The sequence below is a fragment of the Bactrocera latifrons genome, unplaced genomic scaffold (assembly GCF_001853355.1).
Source record: "Bactrocera latifrons isolate USDA-ARS-PBARC rearing strain unplaced genomic scaffold, ASM185335v1 scaffold_12, whole genome shotgun sequence".
Lineage (NCBI taxonomy): Eukaryota > Metazoa > Arthropoda > Insecta > Diptera > Tephritidae > Bactrocera > Bactrocera latifrons.
The window spans coordinates 1,022,086-1,035,022 of NW_017534630.1; the positions used below are offsets into that span (position 1 = coordinate 1,022,086).

The 12,937-nt window shown below is 33.7% G+C and overlaps 3 protein-coding genes across 3 annotated transcripts in view; 1 reads left to right on the forward strand and 2 right to left on the reverse strand.

Moving 5' to 3' along the window:
- The window catches only part of LOC108978284 (protein Wnt-5), a 154,770-nt gene that overhangs the window by 102,745 nt on the left and 39,088 nt on the right, over positions 1-12,937 (reverse strand). The gene's annotated exons all lie outside the window — the stretch shown is intronic.
- On the forward strand, positions 3,939-12,726 carry LOC108978202. Its single transcript, XM_018948359.1, has 4 exons — positions 3,939-4,234; positions 4,329-4,501; positions 12,036-12,222; positions 12,312-12,726. The coding sequence occupies exons 1-4, from the start codon at positions 4,046-4,048 to the stop codon at positions 12,489-12,491; spliced, it is 729 nt and encodes a 242-aa protein (XP_018803904.1). The 5' UTR covers positions 3,939-4,045; the 3' UTR covers positions 12,492-12,726.
- LOC108978286 (probable salivary secreted peptide) lies at positions 6,594-9,806 on the reverse strand. The gene is made up of 2 exons (XM_018948475.1): positions 9,196-9,806; positions 6,594-6,951 (listed from the first exon to the last, which is right to left on the reverse strand). Exons 1-2 carry the CDS (start codon positions 9,388-9,390, stop codon positions 6,775-6,777), a joined length of 372 nt encoding a protein of 123 aa, XP_018804020.1. The 5' UTR covers positions 9,391-9,806; the 3' UTR covers positions 6,594-6,774.

The window sequence follows — 12,937 nt, forward strand, 5'->3', positions numbered from 1 at the left end:
TTTTAATGTCTTTGAATTACTTTCGTAAAATTTTAGTTACTTTTACTTACGATTTAGGTTACTAATTATATTTTTTATTAATTACTTGAATTTAGTATTTTTCCGTAAATTTAAAAAACACTTTAATTTTTAGGGAGCCTCTACAACAGCTAGCGTCGTAGGCATCAGAATTAGTGACAACAAACCTGCGAGAAAAACTCCCGCAGTAGCAATAACCAGTGGTGCACTAAATTCTGCCACTGTCACCCTAACATTAACGTCACAACGCGGTCTCGGTATCAACAGTCAAATCACTGTCTATGGAACGCCATAATTTTTACTTTTCTGCCGAATACATCACATATCTTTTGTTAATTCAAACTTTAAAGGAGAGTTTTAAAATATCTCCTTGTATTATATTCAGTTCAAAATAAACCATTAAATTTTTTAATAAAAACAGTTCTGTCTTAATTTTTTAATAGGCGCAAATATAACATCCGTTCGGGAGTTCAAACTTTAAAAAATATAGAATTAATTAACATAATTTTAACTCTCATTATTTAACATGTAATTGTAGTTAAATTTTTTTAATTATAATTTTAATGCTAATTAATTAATTACAACTACAACAATATTTTTTTAATTTTAATATTTTCTAATTTTTTTTTTTAATTTTTTTTAGTCATATTTTTATTTGATTTGTTATATTTTATTTGAATTGAATTTTTTTACATAAATGTAAATTTTTATTTTTATTTAATTTTTAGGGTGCCTCTACAACAGCTAGGGTCGTGGGCATCAGAATCAGCGACAGAAAGCGTGCGAGAAAAACTCCTACAATTACAATAACAGCCGGTGCACTAAATTCAGCCACTATCACTCTTACATTAACGTCACAACGCAGCTTTGGTATCAACAGCAATATTACTGTCTATGGAACGCCATAATGCTTTTTTTTACCGAATACCTAATTAGCTTTTAAGTGAAAAAAAAAAAATTGTGCAATATCTCTTTGTATTTTATTCACCTCAAAATAAACCATTAAAATTTTTAAACATAAAAATTACAATTTCGTTTTTAAAATTGGGGTATATGTGTACCTGAAATAGTAAACATTGCTCCTGAAATCTGAATATTATTTATGTTTAATGCACATTCCTGTTTATAACCTGAGGGCATCCAATTTTTTTTTGTTCTCCCATGTAATTGCTTTGTAATTGTAAGTCTGTCAATCCTTTCAGAAGGCAACAACATATGGGTCCTTAGAAGAGTATATAAATATACTACTTACATACATGTAATCATAACATACTACACTCTGTGTAGACAGACATGATAGCTGGAAAATGCACAAAACTTTGGTCCTACATACATATATTGTTAATAAATCGTCAACAGCACGTACGACTGCAACCTCGAACGCAGCCACACGCAGGCTGCAAGGCACTAGATATTGTAGTTGCAAGTGGTGTGGCACAATGTTGCGGTTTCGGCCAACAAACCTTTGTTGTGAATTTGCAAATATTTTTGCACTGCCAAGAAAGCACACATACATACGTGCGCAAGGCTTGCATTGCAGCAACATGTATACAGAGTATCAAATGGTTGGGCAGATAGCTGAACATATGCTACCGTTATTTGTAAATTTTCAATTTGCAACTAGATTTTGTGGTTTCGGAATACGAAATATTTGCAGAATCCCTGATAAGATGCATCCAAATGATGAGAACTAGAAAATCATTAAATAATCATAAATATCTATGGTGATGTTTTTGCCAGCGAACGAAGATAGAAGTGTTTAAACTTTATATTTTCGATATAAATTGTAAACATTTGTACGTTTGTATATCCACACTTGAAAAGGTGTGCTGTATATATGAAAAATGTATATCTTATTTTTCCATATATCAATGATTAGAAATGACGTGAAACAATGTGGCCTCAGAGTCAAACCTTTTTCTAGGCAATATTAGGATTAAAGCTCTCACTTGACATGCGAATCTTTTAGAGTTTATTATGTGCTTGACGAATTATAATGCCGTGAAGCTGCTTCACAATTATCAATATTAATCAAATTAAAAAGAAATGTGGAAGTTTATTACCAAAATAATGTTTCGATTCGCGTACTTCGTCCAATATTCAGTCAAGATAATCACCCAGCAGAATGCGTAATTCGACAAACTATGGATGCATTAGCAACATGCTTACTCTAGTAGAAAATACAAATAATCAAAGACGTCGTTCAGTACCCACTCAAGACGCTATTACGCTTCGGGTGGGTACCGATGAATACCCGAATGGTCCATTCGCCATCGAGCGAAACAAATGGAGCTGTGCAGATCCACTTTATGGAAGATTTTGCTGTAGGATCATGATCTGCGGGCTACAATATTTAGCTCGTGTGAGAGATGAAACTGACCGACCATCAAGGCAGTTGTACTTTCGGTGGATGAGCTTAAAAGAAGATGGCTACCGAAACCAATTTTCACTCATTAAACTCATTTTGGTTTAATGGGAATGTTCATAAACAAAATTATCGCATTAGGAAATATGATAATCCATAAGCCATTGTTGAGACGCAGTTATATCATTAAGATGTCACTATTTGGTGTGCACTATGTGCATAGGGTATAATTTGTTCATATTTCTTAAAAAATGATGTCGGTGCTAAAGTTGCAGTCAATCGTGACCTTTATAATTAATATAATGACAGAAGGATGTTTATCTGATTCCAATAAAACGACGTTACATTACATAAAGCCAACAAAAGATTCAATTTATTGAAGGGGCTTGGACCAGCAAGAACGTGTGGCTTAATACTGCCGGACTCCTTTAAATGGGATTATGTGAAGTGGACTTTTATCGCAGATAGGCTCGAGATGATTAACCCCTTGGCAAGTAGTATTCGGAGCATTTACGGTTTCAATTTCTGCTTGAAAACCACATGTCTAAACAAACACCCATTAGAAATAATTTTTGATGTGCAACTTTAATAGCATCGAAAAATATTCCTGACATAGTGAAATAGTTTTGAGGAATGTTGCCGATTTGACCAACCTTGACTGGACAATAGTCCGGGTCATTCTGGTTACGGCGAACGAACATGATTACGACATCGACCTTGAACTCTACTTAAAATAAATGATTCTAGCATAATAAATATCGAATAATATAATACTTTAAAGTGGGATTTGTTTTTGTTATCGATACTTTTTGAAAACTGCTTCCGTATTTGACACAATATTACTGTGGATTATAAAAGTATTAAACGCTTTATCTAAGTAAATAAATTTTAACGATAAACAAGAACTTCAAGAACTCGCCTATCTTTATTACCAACAGAACTACTTAAGTACAATATCCGTTATTTAATGTACTATAAAGAGAAAACAAAGTGAGTCATTTGTCTCATATAACTAAACTCTTAACAATACATAACTTTAGGCGCAAATGCCAGCATGAAGACCAAGAAAGTTTTAAACAGGGTGTTGCTTCAGATAAAAAAAAAAAAAAATAATAATAATGATGAGAAAATCACTTCATAATTTCATGCAAGAATCCGCTATCAACACAGGTAATAAACCTATGTACATACTGTATATGTGAGCATTTATATACAGAAGAGCGCCGGTTGATAAGATAACTTGCGCCGCTGCAATCATTACAATGACAAATGAATCACTAAAGCAAATTGATTTTCTGCCAACGAGACATGATACTTGTAAACAGTTTGATAACGAAAAACTACAAAATTTAATTTGATAAATTTGTATTAATAAAGCAACAACAAATTAAAGGGAAACAAATGGGCAAATGATTAACGTAAGATTTCAAGGAAACGATAAGGTAAGGTAAACAACGTTATTATCACACACTAGATCAAACCTTAAGAGCGCTTCAAGTGGCTAAACAAATAAGCGTGTGATATAAAGTTAATATGTATATAAGAGCGACAGTTATTGGTCGATAACGCAACAGTAAGTTTACAGCAGTCGAACTATACGCAAGTGTCACACAAATAATTAAAAATTAATAATTTTTTAAAAATAATAAATAAATAATAAGCATGAAAGCACGCACAACAATCGCATTCATCACCTTCGGTGTCTTGGCAGCGCTGGTCGCCACCAGCATTGCCACCAACAGCACTTGGGGTCAACGTGGACGCTACGATCGCCTGCTCTACCGCACACAGGTCGTCAAGAAGTCCAACTTGTGGCGTGTGATATCTGTGGACGTGGAATATCCCGGAAAGGTAAAACTAATGAAATAGCTTCTCCCTCTTTAACAGCAAGAGAAATAGTTTTATTGAATTTGTTTTTTAATATTGCATAACTTTTGTGTTGTAGAACGCTTACAGTCCCTACTACATCACCCAAGTAGTGGCTGTCGATCATAAACGCAAGGATGGTGGCTATGCGCAGCTACGCAAAGGTGGTCCCGGCTACCGCAATGTAACCCTCCATATCAAATCCAACCGCAACCATGGCCTGAACTACACTGTTGAGATCTTCGGCAATTAAGCGAACATTGTTTTAAGTGATGGACAAAAAAAATGTGTTAAATAGAACGCGAACTTATGTATAAATATAAAAATAACACTGGTTAAAAAAACTGAAAAGCTAAAAGTATAATACAATTCTGTGATTAATTTGATGTATACATATACATACTCACCTCACTGTTTATGACCGTGTGTACGCATTGGTTTGTTTTTGTAAATATATGAAAAACACACTAAATAAAACGGATTTTAATTTCCACTATAAAGAAAAGATAAAAAGCTTCTTGTTTGCTCGTCTGAACGAACAAGAAATGTTTACCATGAACAGGTTACAAAAAGTTTGCCGTGAAATGTATAACAGCCATAAGAAAACATCTGAGTCGTTTTAGTCATGTTCATCTGTCTGTATATATGAGAACTATTTCTTCAGATTTTGATAACCCGATTTGAAATTGTGCTCAAGTCTCTACTCTCCAAGAAGCTGGTCATTTGCCGAAATCGCCGATATCGGTTCACTATAGCTTATAGCTGTCATACAAATTGACAAATCAAAAACATGTTCTTCGATGGGAAACTTTTTTACTTGACGAGCTATCTTCTCGGAATTTGGCAAGGATTAAGTTTTATAACAACGGTACAATCTCCGAAGTAATTGTAAGATCGGACATGCTTGCATAGTTGCTACAGCGTATAACTACCATACAAACCGACCGATCAAAGTCAAGTTCTTAGATGGAATATTTTGCATTTGTGAAAATTATGGCTTTGGCGCAACCAAAGTTAAAGTTTGTTCTTGTTTTTAATTCAACATTGCTCTTTTTATCGCTCGTCTCAGACTATTATGGTTCAGCGAAGTTTGTTATAATATAAATGTATTTTTTAAACGAAAAATTAGTTTTCTAATGGCCTTAAGTACATTAGTAATAAATTATTGCTATACTCATCAAAACTCTCTATAGGCTTTACTGACACTATAGACCACAGAAGGCTGGTTACAGATCATTGACATAAGCTCTCTCAGAAACTTTTCAACTGTTGCTTTTCACTTATCAGCTTCTTTAGTCAGCTTTTTCGAATATTATGACACTATAGACCACATAATGCTAGTTATAGATAAGTAATAATTGTTTTCTAGTTCTCTACTATCTCCTAATACTCGTATTATTAGAAAATACAATATATTTTTAGTTTTTATTGAACCAATAAGCTTTCTAAATGCTCCTTCCGTCGCATATTCAATTTTATTAAAAAAGAATTTCAAATTTGTTTTGTCTAGAGTAGAGAAATTTGTTGCAATCCTTAGAAAGCTTAAAAGTATACGAAATTTAAATTCCAAGCTTTCGTACTTTAAAGCTTGATATAATTTGAATTAATTACTGTTATATAAAAAGAAGATATCATAAATAAAATAGATTAGTGGTGGTGATCAGCTGCTCCAATAAGCTCCAATTATCACTTCCAGGTTGCTTTCAACAGTCATACCAACTTTATAAAAGATTCGCCTCTGTTTACGCATGTTTGATTCAAAGTGAAGTTTTTGTAAGGAAAGCTTCACAGATTCTTTTTAACTCGATTGTTTCTTGTGTTTTGCTCGATTGTTTTAGTTTCTCTTAATATTTTACATGCATTCGTGAAATATTCAAATAAAGCTCGCTCAATGGAACTTCGCATACATGCGGCAAATATGTAAACCAAGCACTCGCTATATAATGAAATCTCTACAGAATCAAGCTTTCACTAAATAATGAAAGCTCTATAAAATTTGTTCAGAAATATATTTTTTGTGGGACATGCAAGCATTGAACTCGCATTTTTATTCGGCCAACAAGTATAAACTCGGAAACATTTTTAAAATAATAAGAGAAATGCTTGCTTTCACTATAACAACAATACATTAATCTCGCAATAAATTTAGAATTTTATAGAAGTTCATACAACGAATAAATCTCTTCAAAGGCATACTTCTATTAAACATATTCTTATTAAATGTATTCTTATTTAATATTTATTTCTTTTATTTTCATTATATACACACATACATACATACGTGTTTAATTTCTTATCTAAAAAGTTTAATATTAAAAGACATAAGTCATTAATTTCTTGTGCGCTTTTGGTTTGTTTTTTTTTTTCATTTCAGTTGTTTGTGTAATTTGCTCAGTTCTACAAAGTAATAAGTACTCTAACTAACGTTCACAAACAAACATATTAATAAAACAAAAAATTACTACTAAATAAAGGAAGTATGTTGGTGAATTATGTTTGTATGTATTCGGGTGTATTACTATTGCTTATTGACCGTAAATTTCCACGCGAAATATTAGTCCGTAATTGTATTGTGACTGCAACTTGATGGTGACATTATTGAAGCCGGGTCCACCCGAATAGATGGTGGCGTGGCCACCAGTGCCATTTGTCACTTGATCGAAGGCGCGTATGCCGGTGATAATGCGTCCATTGCCAATGCCCTGTTAGTCGAAATTTTTTGGAATTGTAATAAAATATTTATTATTAGTATTTAAAAAAAAAATTATTTTGAGCAAAGCGAAGTTTGTGGTAAATTGATTTATGGTCGTTGATCAACGGCAATCGCTTTAGAAATTTCTGAAGTACAGTGTATGCCAAACTTTTTTTCAGTATTTCTATATTTTATAGCTTTTTCGAAACATTATTTACCGGTGTTAATGGTCTATTGCCTTGTAATAGTGGTAAGCTTCTTGACTTAAGTCTGGTCTTCGCATACATGTATCTGACAAGGTTTTAAAATTATTTCTTAATATCTCTGAACTCATTCAGATTATTGCTTGGAAGGTATTGACGAAGATAGTAGAGCATATGATGAGTTTTTATGCACCCCTAAGAACTTTAATTTCAAGAATGTTTCTGAAAAGACTTTAGTTGAATATAATAAATTATTACAACAACAAATATGATTGACTAGATCATCGTTGGAGTCTTGTTATAAACCTACTCATAATCTCTAAACTTAAAGTTGGCCTCTGAAACTTTCGAAAATTCCAGCCGACAAAAACAGAAAACATGAACAGAAAAATGATGAGAAAATCCGAAGACACTGACAGCAAAGAAAAACTTAGAAAGTATGTTAGAATAGTTAAAAAAAAAAAGGTTCTAGGTAACACATGGGAAAATATGTTGCTAATGACAAATGTTGGATCCAGTATGAATTGAGTAATATCATTAAAAAATAATATTTAAACAGCTAAGATGACTAGATTTCGACTATTTTGACATTAGAACTATAAGGCATAACACCAGGAACTATACTGAAAAATAATTTTTGGAAATCTCATCCAATATAAGACTCTTTAGAATCAACGAAGTGTAAATAAATTGTAATTCGTCACTGTAATCTCAGGGTCAATAACCGCAGCATCTCAACTAGGCCCCTCTACACCTGAGTTGCCTTCTACGCTCTCTCAAGTTTCTCTCATTGAACATAGAGAAAGTGGAAGAGATCGCTAATAAGACAGTCATAGAATCAAATGCCAATTAGATGCGCTAACAACGTTTTCTTTTTTAACATCGGCTGGTGTGCAAACGAAATAAATCCACGCTTATATTTTATTGTTTTCAATGCGTTCGAATCTTCAATTTTAATTTGCTGGTAATTTTACGGTTTGTCCTCGCATACAATTCTTATCACTAGCTGAAGCAACTATTTATATTTTTGGCAAAAAATCTGTATATATGAAAAAATTCGCAAAACGTGCTGACCTTGCGGTCAAGGCGGACTTAGTAGCACCAGCATAGTTTCTGATATATATTTTTTAATAAGAGCAGCAGCCAAATATTTTTCACTTTTTATAATATATATATTTTTTTATTTCGAATAAAATTAGCATTTTGCTCAACATTTTGATAGCTGGCTTTCGCTTAGCTCGATTAAAATTTGCACTTCCAATAGCATTAAATGTAAAATATGTATAAATTTATATTGAATTTATGAATCGCGTGTGCAAAATCAGCAAACAGTCGCTCTCCAAGCTATAGAATTGCCACCACTGCGTAGCTTATCAGGGCAACCGACTTTTGCGAAACGTTTCCGGTGCGCAATTTCACAAAAAATATGCGAAGAAGAAGCATACTTATACAGCATATAAGTCTCCATATAATTATGTTTTGAAGAAAATGAAAGCGTTAATGTTGGAGAGTAAATCAGAAGATGTTGAAAAAAGCATTTATATTTTTTGAAAAAAAAAAAAAATTGGACCTTGGAACAGCCACTCTTATATACATATTGATCGCAGATTTTCGTGCAAAATCTCGCTAAGCGCACTTGCTTTAATTTTCGTTTGTGTTTTGTCGCTCTGCCAACACCAACAGAGTGCGATAAGCGGTGCTTAACTTTGACACACAGGGCGATATAATTATTGTGTCACCAATTTTAGAATAAATATCGTTCGAAAAACAATACAACACTTTTTGTAATGAATATTTCGCAAGTCGGTGCAACCCGATTTCGTTTGGAGATTAGGCAAGCGCCGCTGATAAAGATAAGCCAAAAAATCCCCTACTGCAAGTTCCGTTTGTTGTGAAACTTCCAAAAGTATACTAAATGTCGCATCGTCTAAAATTATCGATATAACATCCACACAGATTTCACAAATTCCCCACCACAACAACCACCACTAACTTCACTTTGCTCTCGAAAACTTAACGTGACTGGCACGTGATAGCCGCAGCTTGCTTACATTTTTGGGAAACTTAATTTCACGATTCACGTATTTGCCAGGCGATGACGCATTGAAAACATTCTCCACGTGCAACAACTGCGCAGAATTCGAGATGTTGCCCCATGTACTCGAGATGGCGTACGTGGTCGTTATAACATAGGCCGCAATCGTTAAGGCCGTCGATAGTTTCAATAGATTAATCTGTTGCTTCATGGTTGAGCGTGCGTGTTGGCTTTTAGAAATCAAAATTCAAATATGAAAATCAATCCAATTGTTGTGTGATTACAGTTTCTATTTTCGTTTATTTGTTGGTTTTATTTTTGTGTAACAAAATTTCTTCGTCTTGTCACAAGCTATTTTTACAACAATCGCTGTAGATCGGGTTTATTGGTCTCGTGTTGCTCCTCGCTTATCAGTAGCTTAATACGCACAAAAACGTTTTATATTCATTACAACAATATTTAATGTTGTTGTTGTTATTTTCAATATTTAGAATTTAGCAAAATAGTCTTAAAATTTTATTATATTTATTGTTGTTTTTATATATAAATTTCAGTTTAATTTTAGTATTTGAATTTTGTGTTGAATTTGTGGAAGCGCGGTCTGCTAATTACGTTCTGTCGCTGAGCACAACGTGTTTCGAACTGAATTCGATTGTGAATTCTGTACAATTTTGACATGTTCAAGCGAATTCCGTTCGTTTTTCAGAATCGCTAGTTCCAGTTTCAACATTTCCGCTAAGCCGGACATTTCATTTGCTAGTGGTAAATATACACTGTGAGAAACTTTGTTTGAAAATTCTAAATTTTCTGGGTTTTAAAGAAGGTTTACAAAAATGTTTTCTAGAGAGCGAATATTATTTACTGGATAGTTTCAAAACTGAAATGTTCAAAATTATAGAATAAAAAACTGAAGCTTACCAAAGCTCAAAGCTTACGATGCCTTGAAAGTCGCGTAAAATGTATCTTAAGACTCTCCAGAAAACATAATTTGAACTTTTGGGATTTTCAATTGGAAAATATAGAAGTTATGGAAAGAAGAGAAAAAAGTGTTCCCCCGCGCGTCTGAAATTCCGCGAAATTCTGAAGTTTGAATAGATTTATTTAAATGATGTTTTGGAAAGTTAGTAAAAAAAGGCTTCGTGGCGCTTTAACGCGACAGTACTAATTTATCCCACTCTCTCAATCATTATGTGAATACAAAAAACAATTGCTTCGAAAAAAATTATTTACTTTCTATGTATTATATATATTCTTTCACCAGCATCCGTTGAGTTATGTCAAAATTTTTACATTTTCCCCTTGAAGAACATACGAAACGTAGAAATTGATAATGAATTTTTTGCCACACAAGTCTTATCAGCAATACGCGAGAATTGTGAATGAAACAAGAGATTAAACGTGAGCTCAGTGAAAACAATAAACTGAAATAGGCAGAAACAGAGAAATTTAGATGCTGGGGCATCATTACAAGAATAAAATTTCAAGTTAAAATAAAATGAGAAAAATGTGTTTATGATAACGGCGAAATATGTTTTTTTATGCGTATGGTATACGTAGTATACTATACGGTCTAGCCTAGCTTTCTGCGTATGATTAATAACTACCTCGTTATATGATGGGATGAAAGCTAGTGTCAGCTGTATTCTTATCTGACATCGATGCTTTAAAAGCTTTCGTACGACAAAAAATGGGTTCAAAGCTTTGTGAATGACTTTTTCAGAGCGCTCATACTAGAAAACATTTTTTTTTTTAATGTCTAAAATTAGGTGCTTTCAATATAATATTTAAGAACTATTCTAGCAAACTTTGGAATAACAGCAATTTGCACAAAGCTTTGTTTCATATTAAAAACACTTCGAGTTGTTTGTCAGAAATTGAGATGGATATGTGGGGAGTGGGTTAGAGGATAGGTTACCAAATACTTTAGCCCATTTCAACAGCTAACGAAGCTTTGTGAAGATCATATTATATTGGAAATTTACTTCCAGTTAACAATTATATACCTTTGCTGGTAATGTCTAAAACTTTACGCTCCATTGTGTGTTCGTTTCAACCTCATTCTGCACAGTTGTGGCCGTCGCCATCATAAACATATTTGCAGCTATAAATAGGCATTAGTCATACGTTTGCTAATTTATAAAAATCACTTACTTAATAACTAATTGAAATTGATTTGCTACTTTGCTTATCACGCAACCAACTGAGACATAGCCTTATATATACGTGACATAGGAAGTAGATAATAGCGAGCGGATAATATAGAACAGCCGAGTCCAATGAACAGATAAGTGTGTGAACTACATGAAGCTCAATTAATTTCCGATAATAATAATTATAGCAACTTAGCAGCGCAGTCCTAACTCCTGTACTGTCTTCACGACGCTATCTATAAGTAAACGTACATATGTATATATAATTATTCCACTTATTTTTATCAAGAGCTAAACCAGGCAGTATTTCACTACTTATTAGTAGCTAACTTAAAGCGATAGCAATAGAACACACACACATATTATTATCTACAAAAAAATTTCTTAGAAATGATAAGCGCATCTAACATAGGTGTGAAGGGGTGTCAAAATTTGAAAGCAAAACAACTCACTTTCACATATTCACACCTGATGGCGTGCACAAACGAAAGCTGGTGAAGAAACAATACTAAAAACTCAAAAGCTCTTATCTTTATTATGAACGATAAAGGCTGCACATGTGTGTGTCTCCAACATATATGGCCAATCAATTGGCTTATAAAAGGCCAACTTATTACTGTTGCACAATCACAGTGTTAAGTCAACGCTTGATGCGCCTGCAATAGAAACAAATAATAAACTCAATTTAATAAGGAAATTAACCAAGCACCAACATGAAGCCGTCAATCACCAGCGTTCTCTTCTTGCTTGTCGCTTTAGCCGGTGTGGCGATTGCGGCCAATAGCTCGTGGGGTGCACGTAATAGCACGGATATATTATTGTTGCGTGAGAGTGTTGTGCGTTCACCGCTTAAAAACGGCTACCAGAGTGTCAACGTGGTTTTCCCGAAATCGGTGAGTGCGAAAGGTACTAAAATACTGCCGTAAACACTGCTAATAATTGAACGTTTTCTCTTCCACATTTTCTTTACCAACGGCTACAGGGCCAAACCAACACCCGTGCCATTTCGGCTATTCTCGTTATCGATCGTTTTACCAACAGCTCCGGCGCTTATAGCAGCCTTTGGTCTGGCGGTGTCGGCTATCGTTTTGTTTCCCTCAATTTGAAGAGTCAATATAATCGTGGTATTAACTCAACTGTGGAAATTTATAGCAAACGCTAAACGCAAAACGTGCTTCTTTGCGCTAGAAAATGCAGCTTACGTACATATATACAAACAAACATACATATTTACGGACATAATAGTGTGTGTGGCAAAAGCGAACTAGTTTTGTAATATGGTACATGCAACATCTCTTGCCTACAAGCAAGTTATGTGTATGTGGCAAGGTTTTATGTGTATTTTTATATGGCAATAAACAACAACTCGGATTAGCGTAACTTGCAACTATTTTGAATTAACTTGGTTCTTTTCTGCGGCATCCGCACTAATTGGATATAATAGCTTTTTAATTCGAATATGTGATTTGTGTCTGTAAATGCTTATGAGTGTATGCATATACATAGATATGTGCAACATGCTGTTGTGAAAGCATTTTAATTATCTGCGTTGTAGTTATTGTTGAGTTCTTTTGGTATGTTAAGGAGCAGTTATGAGCTCTGCCATAA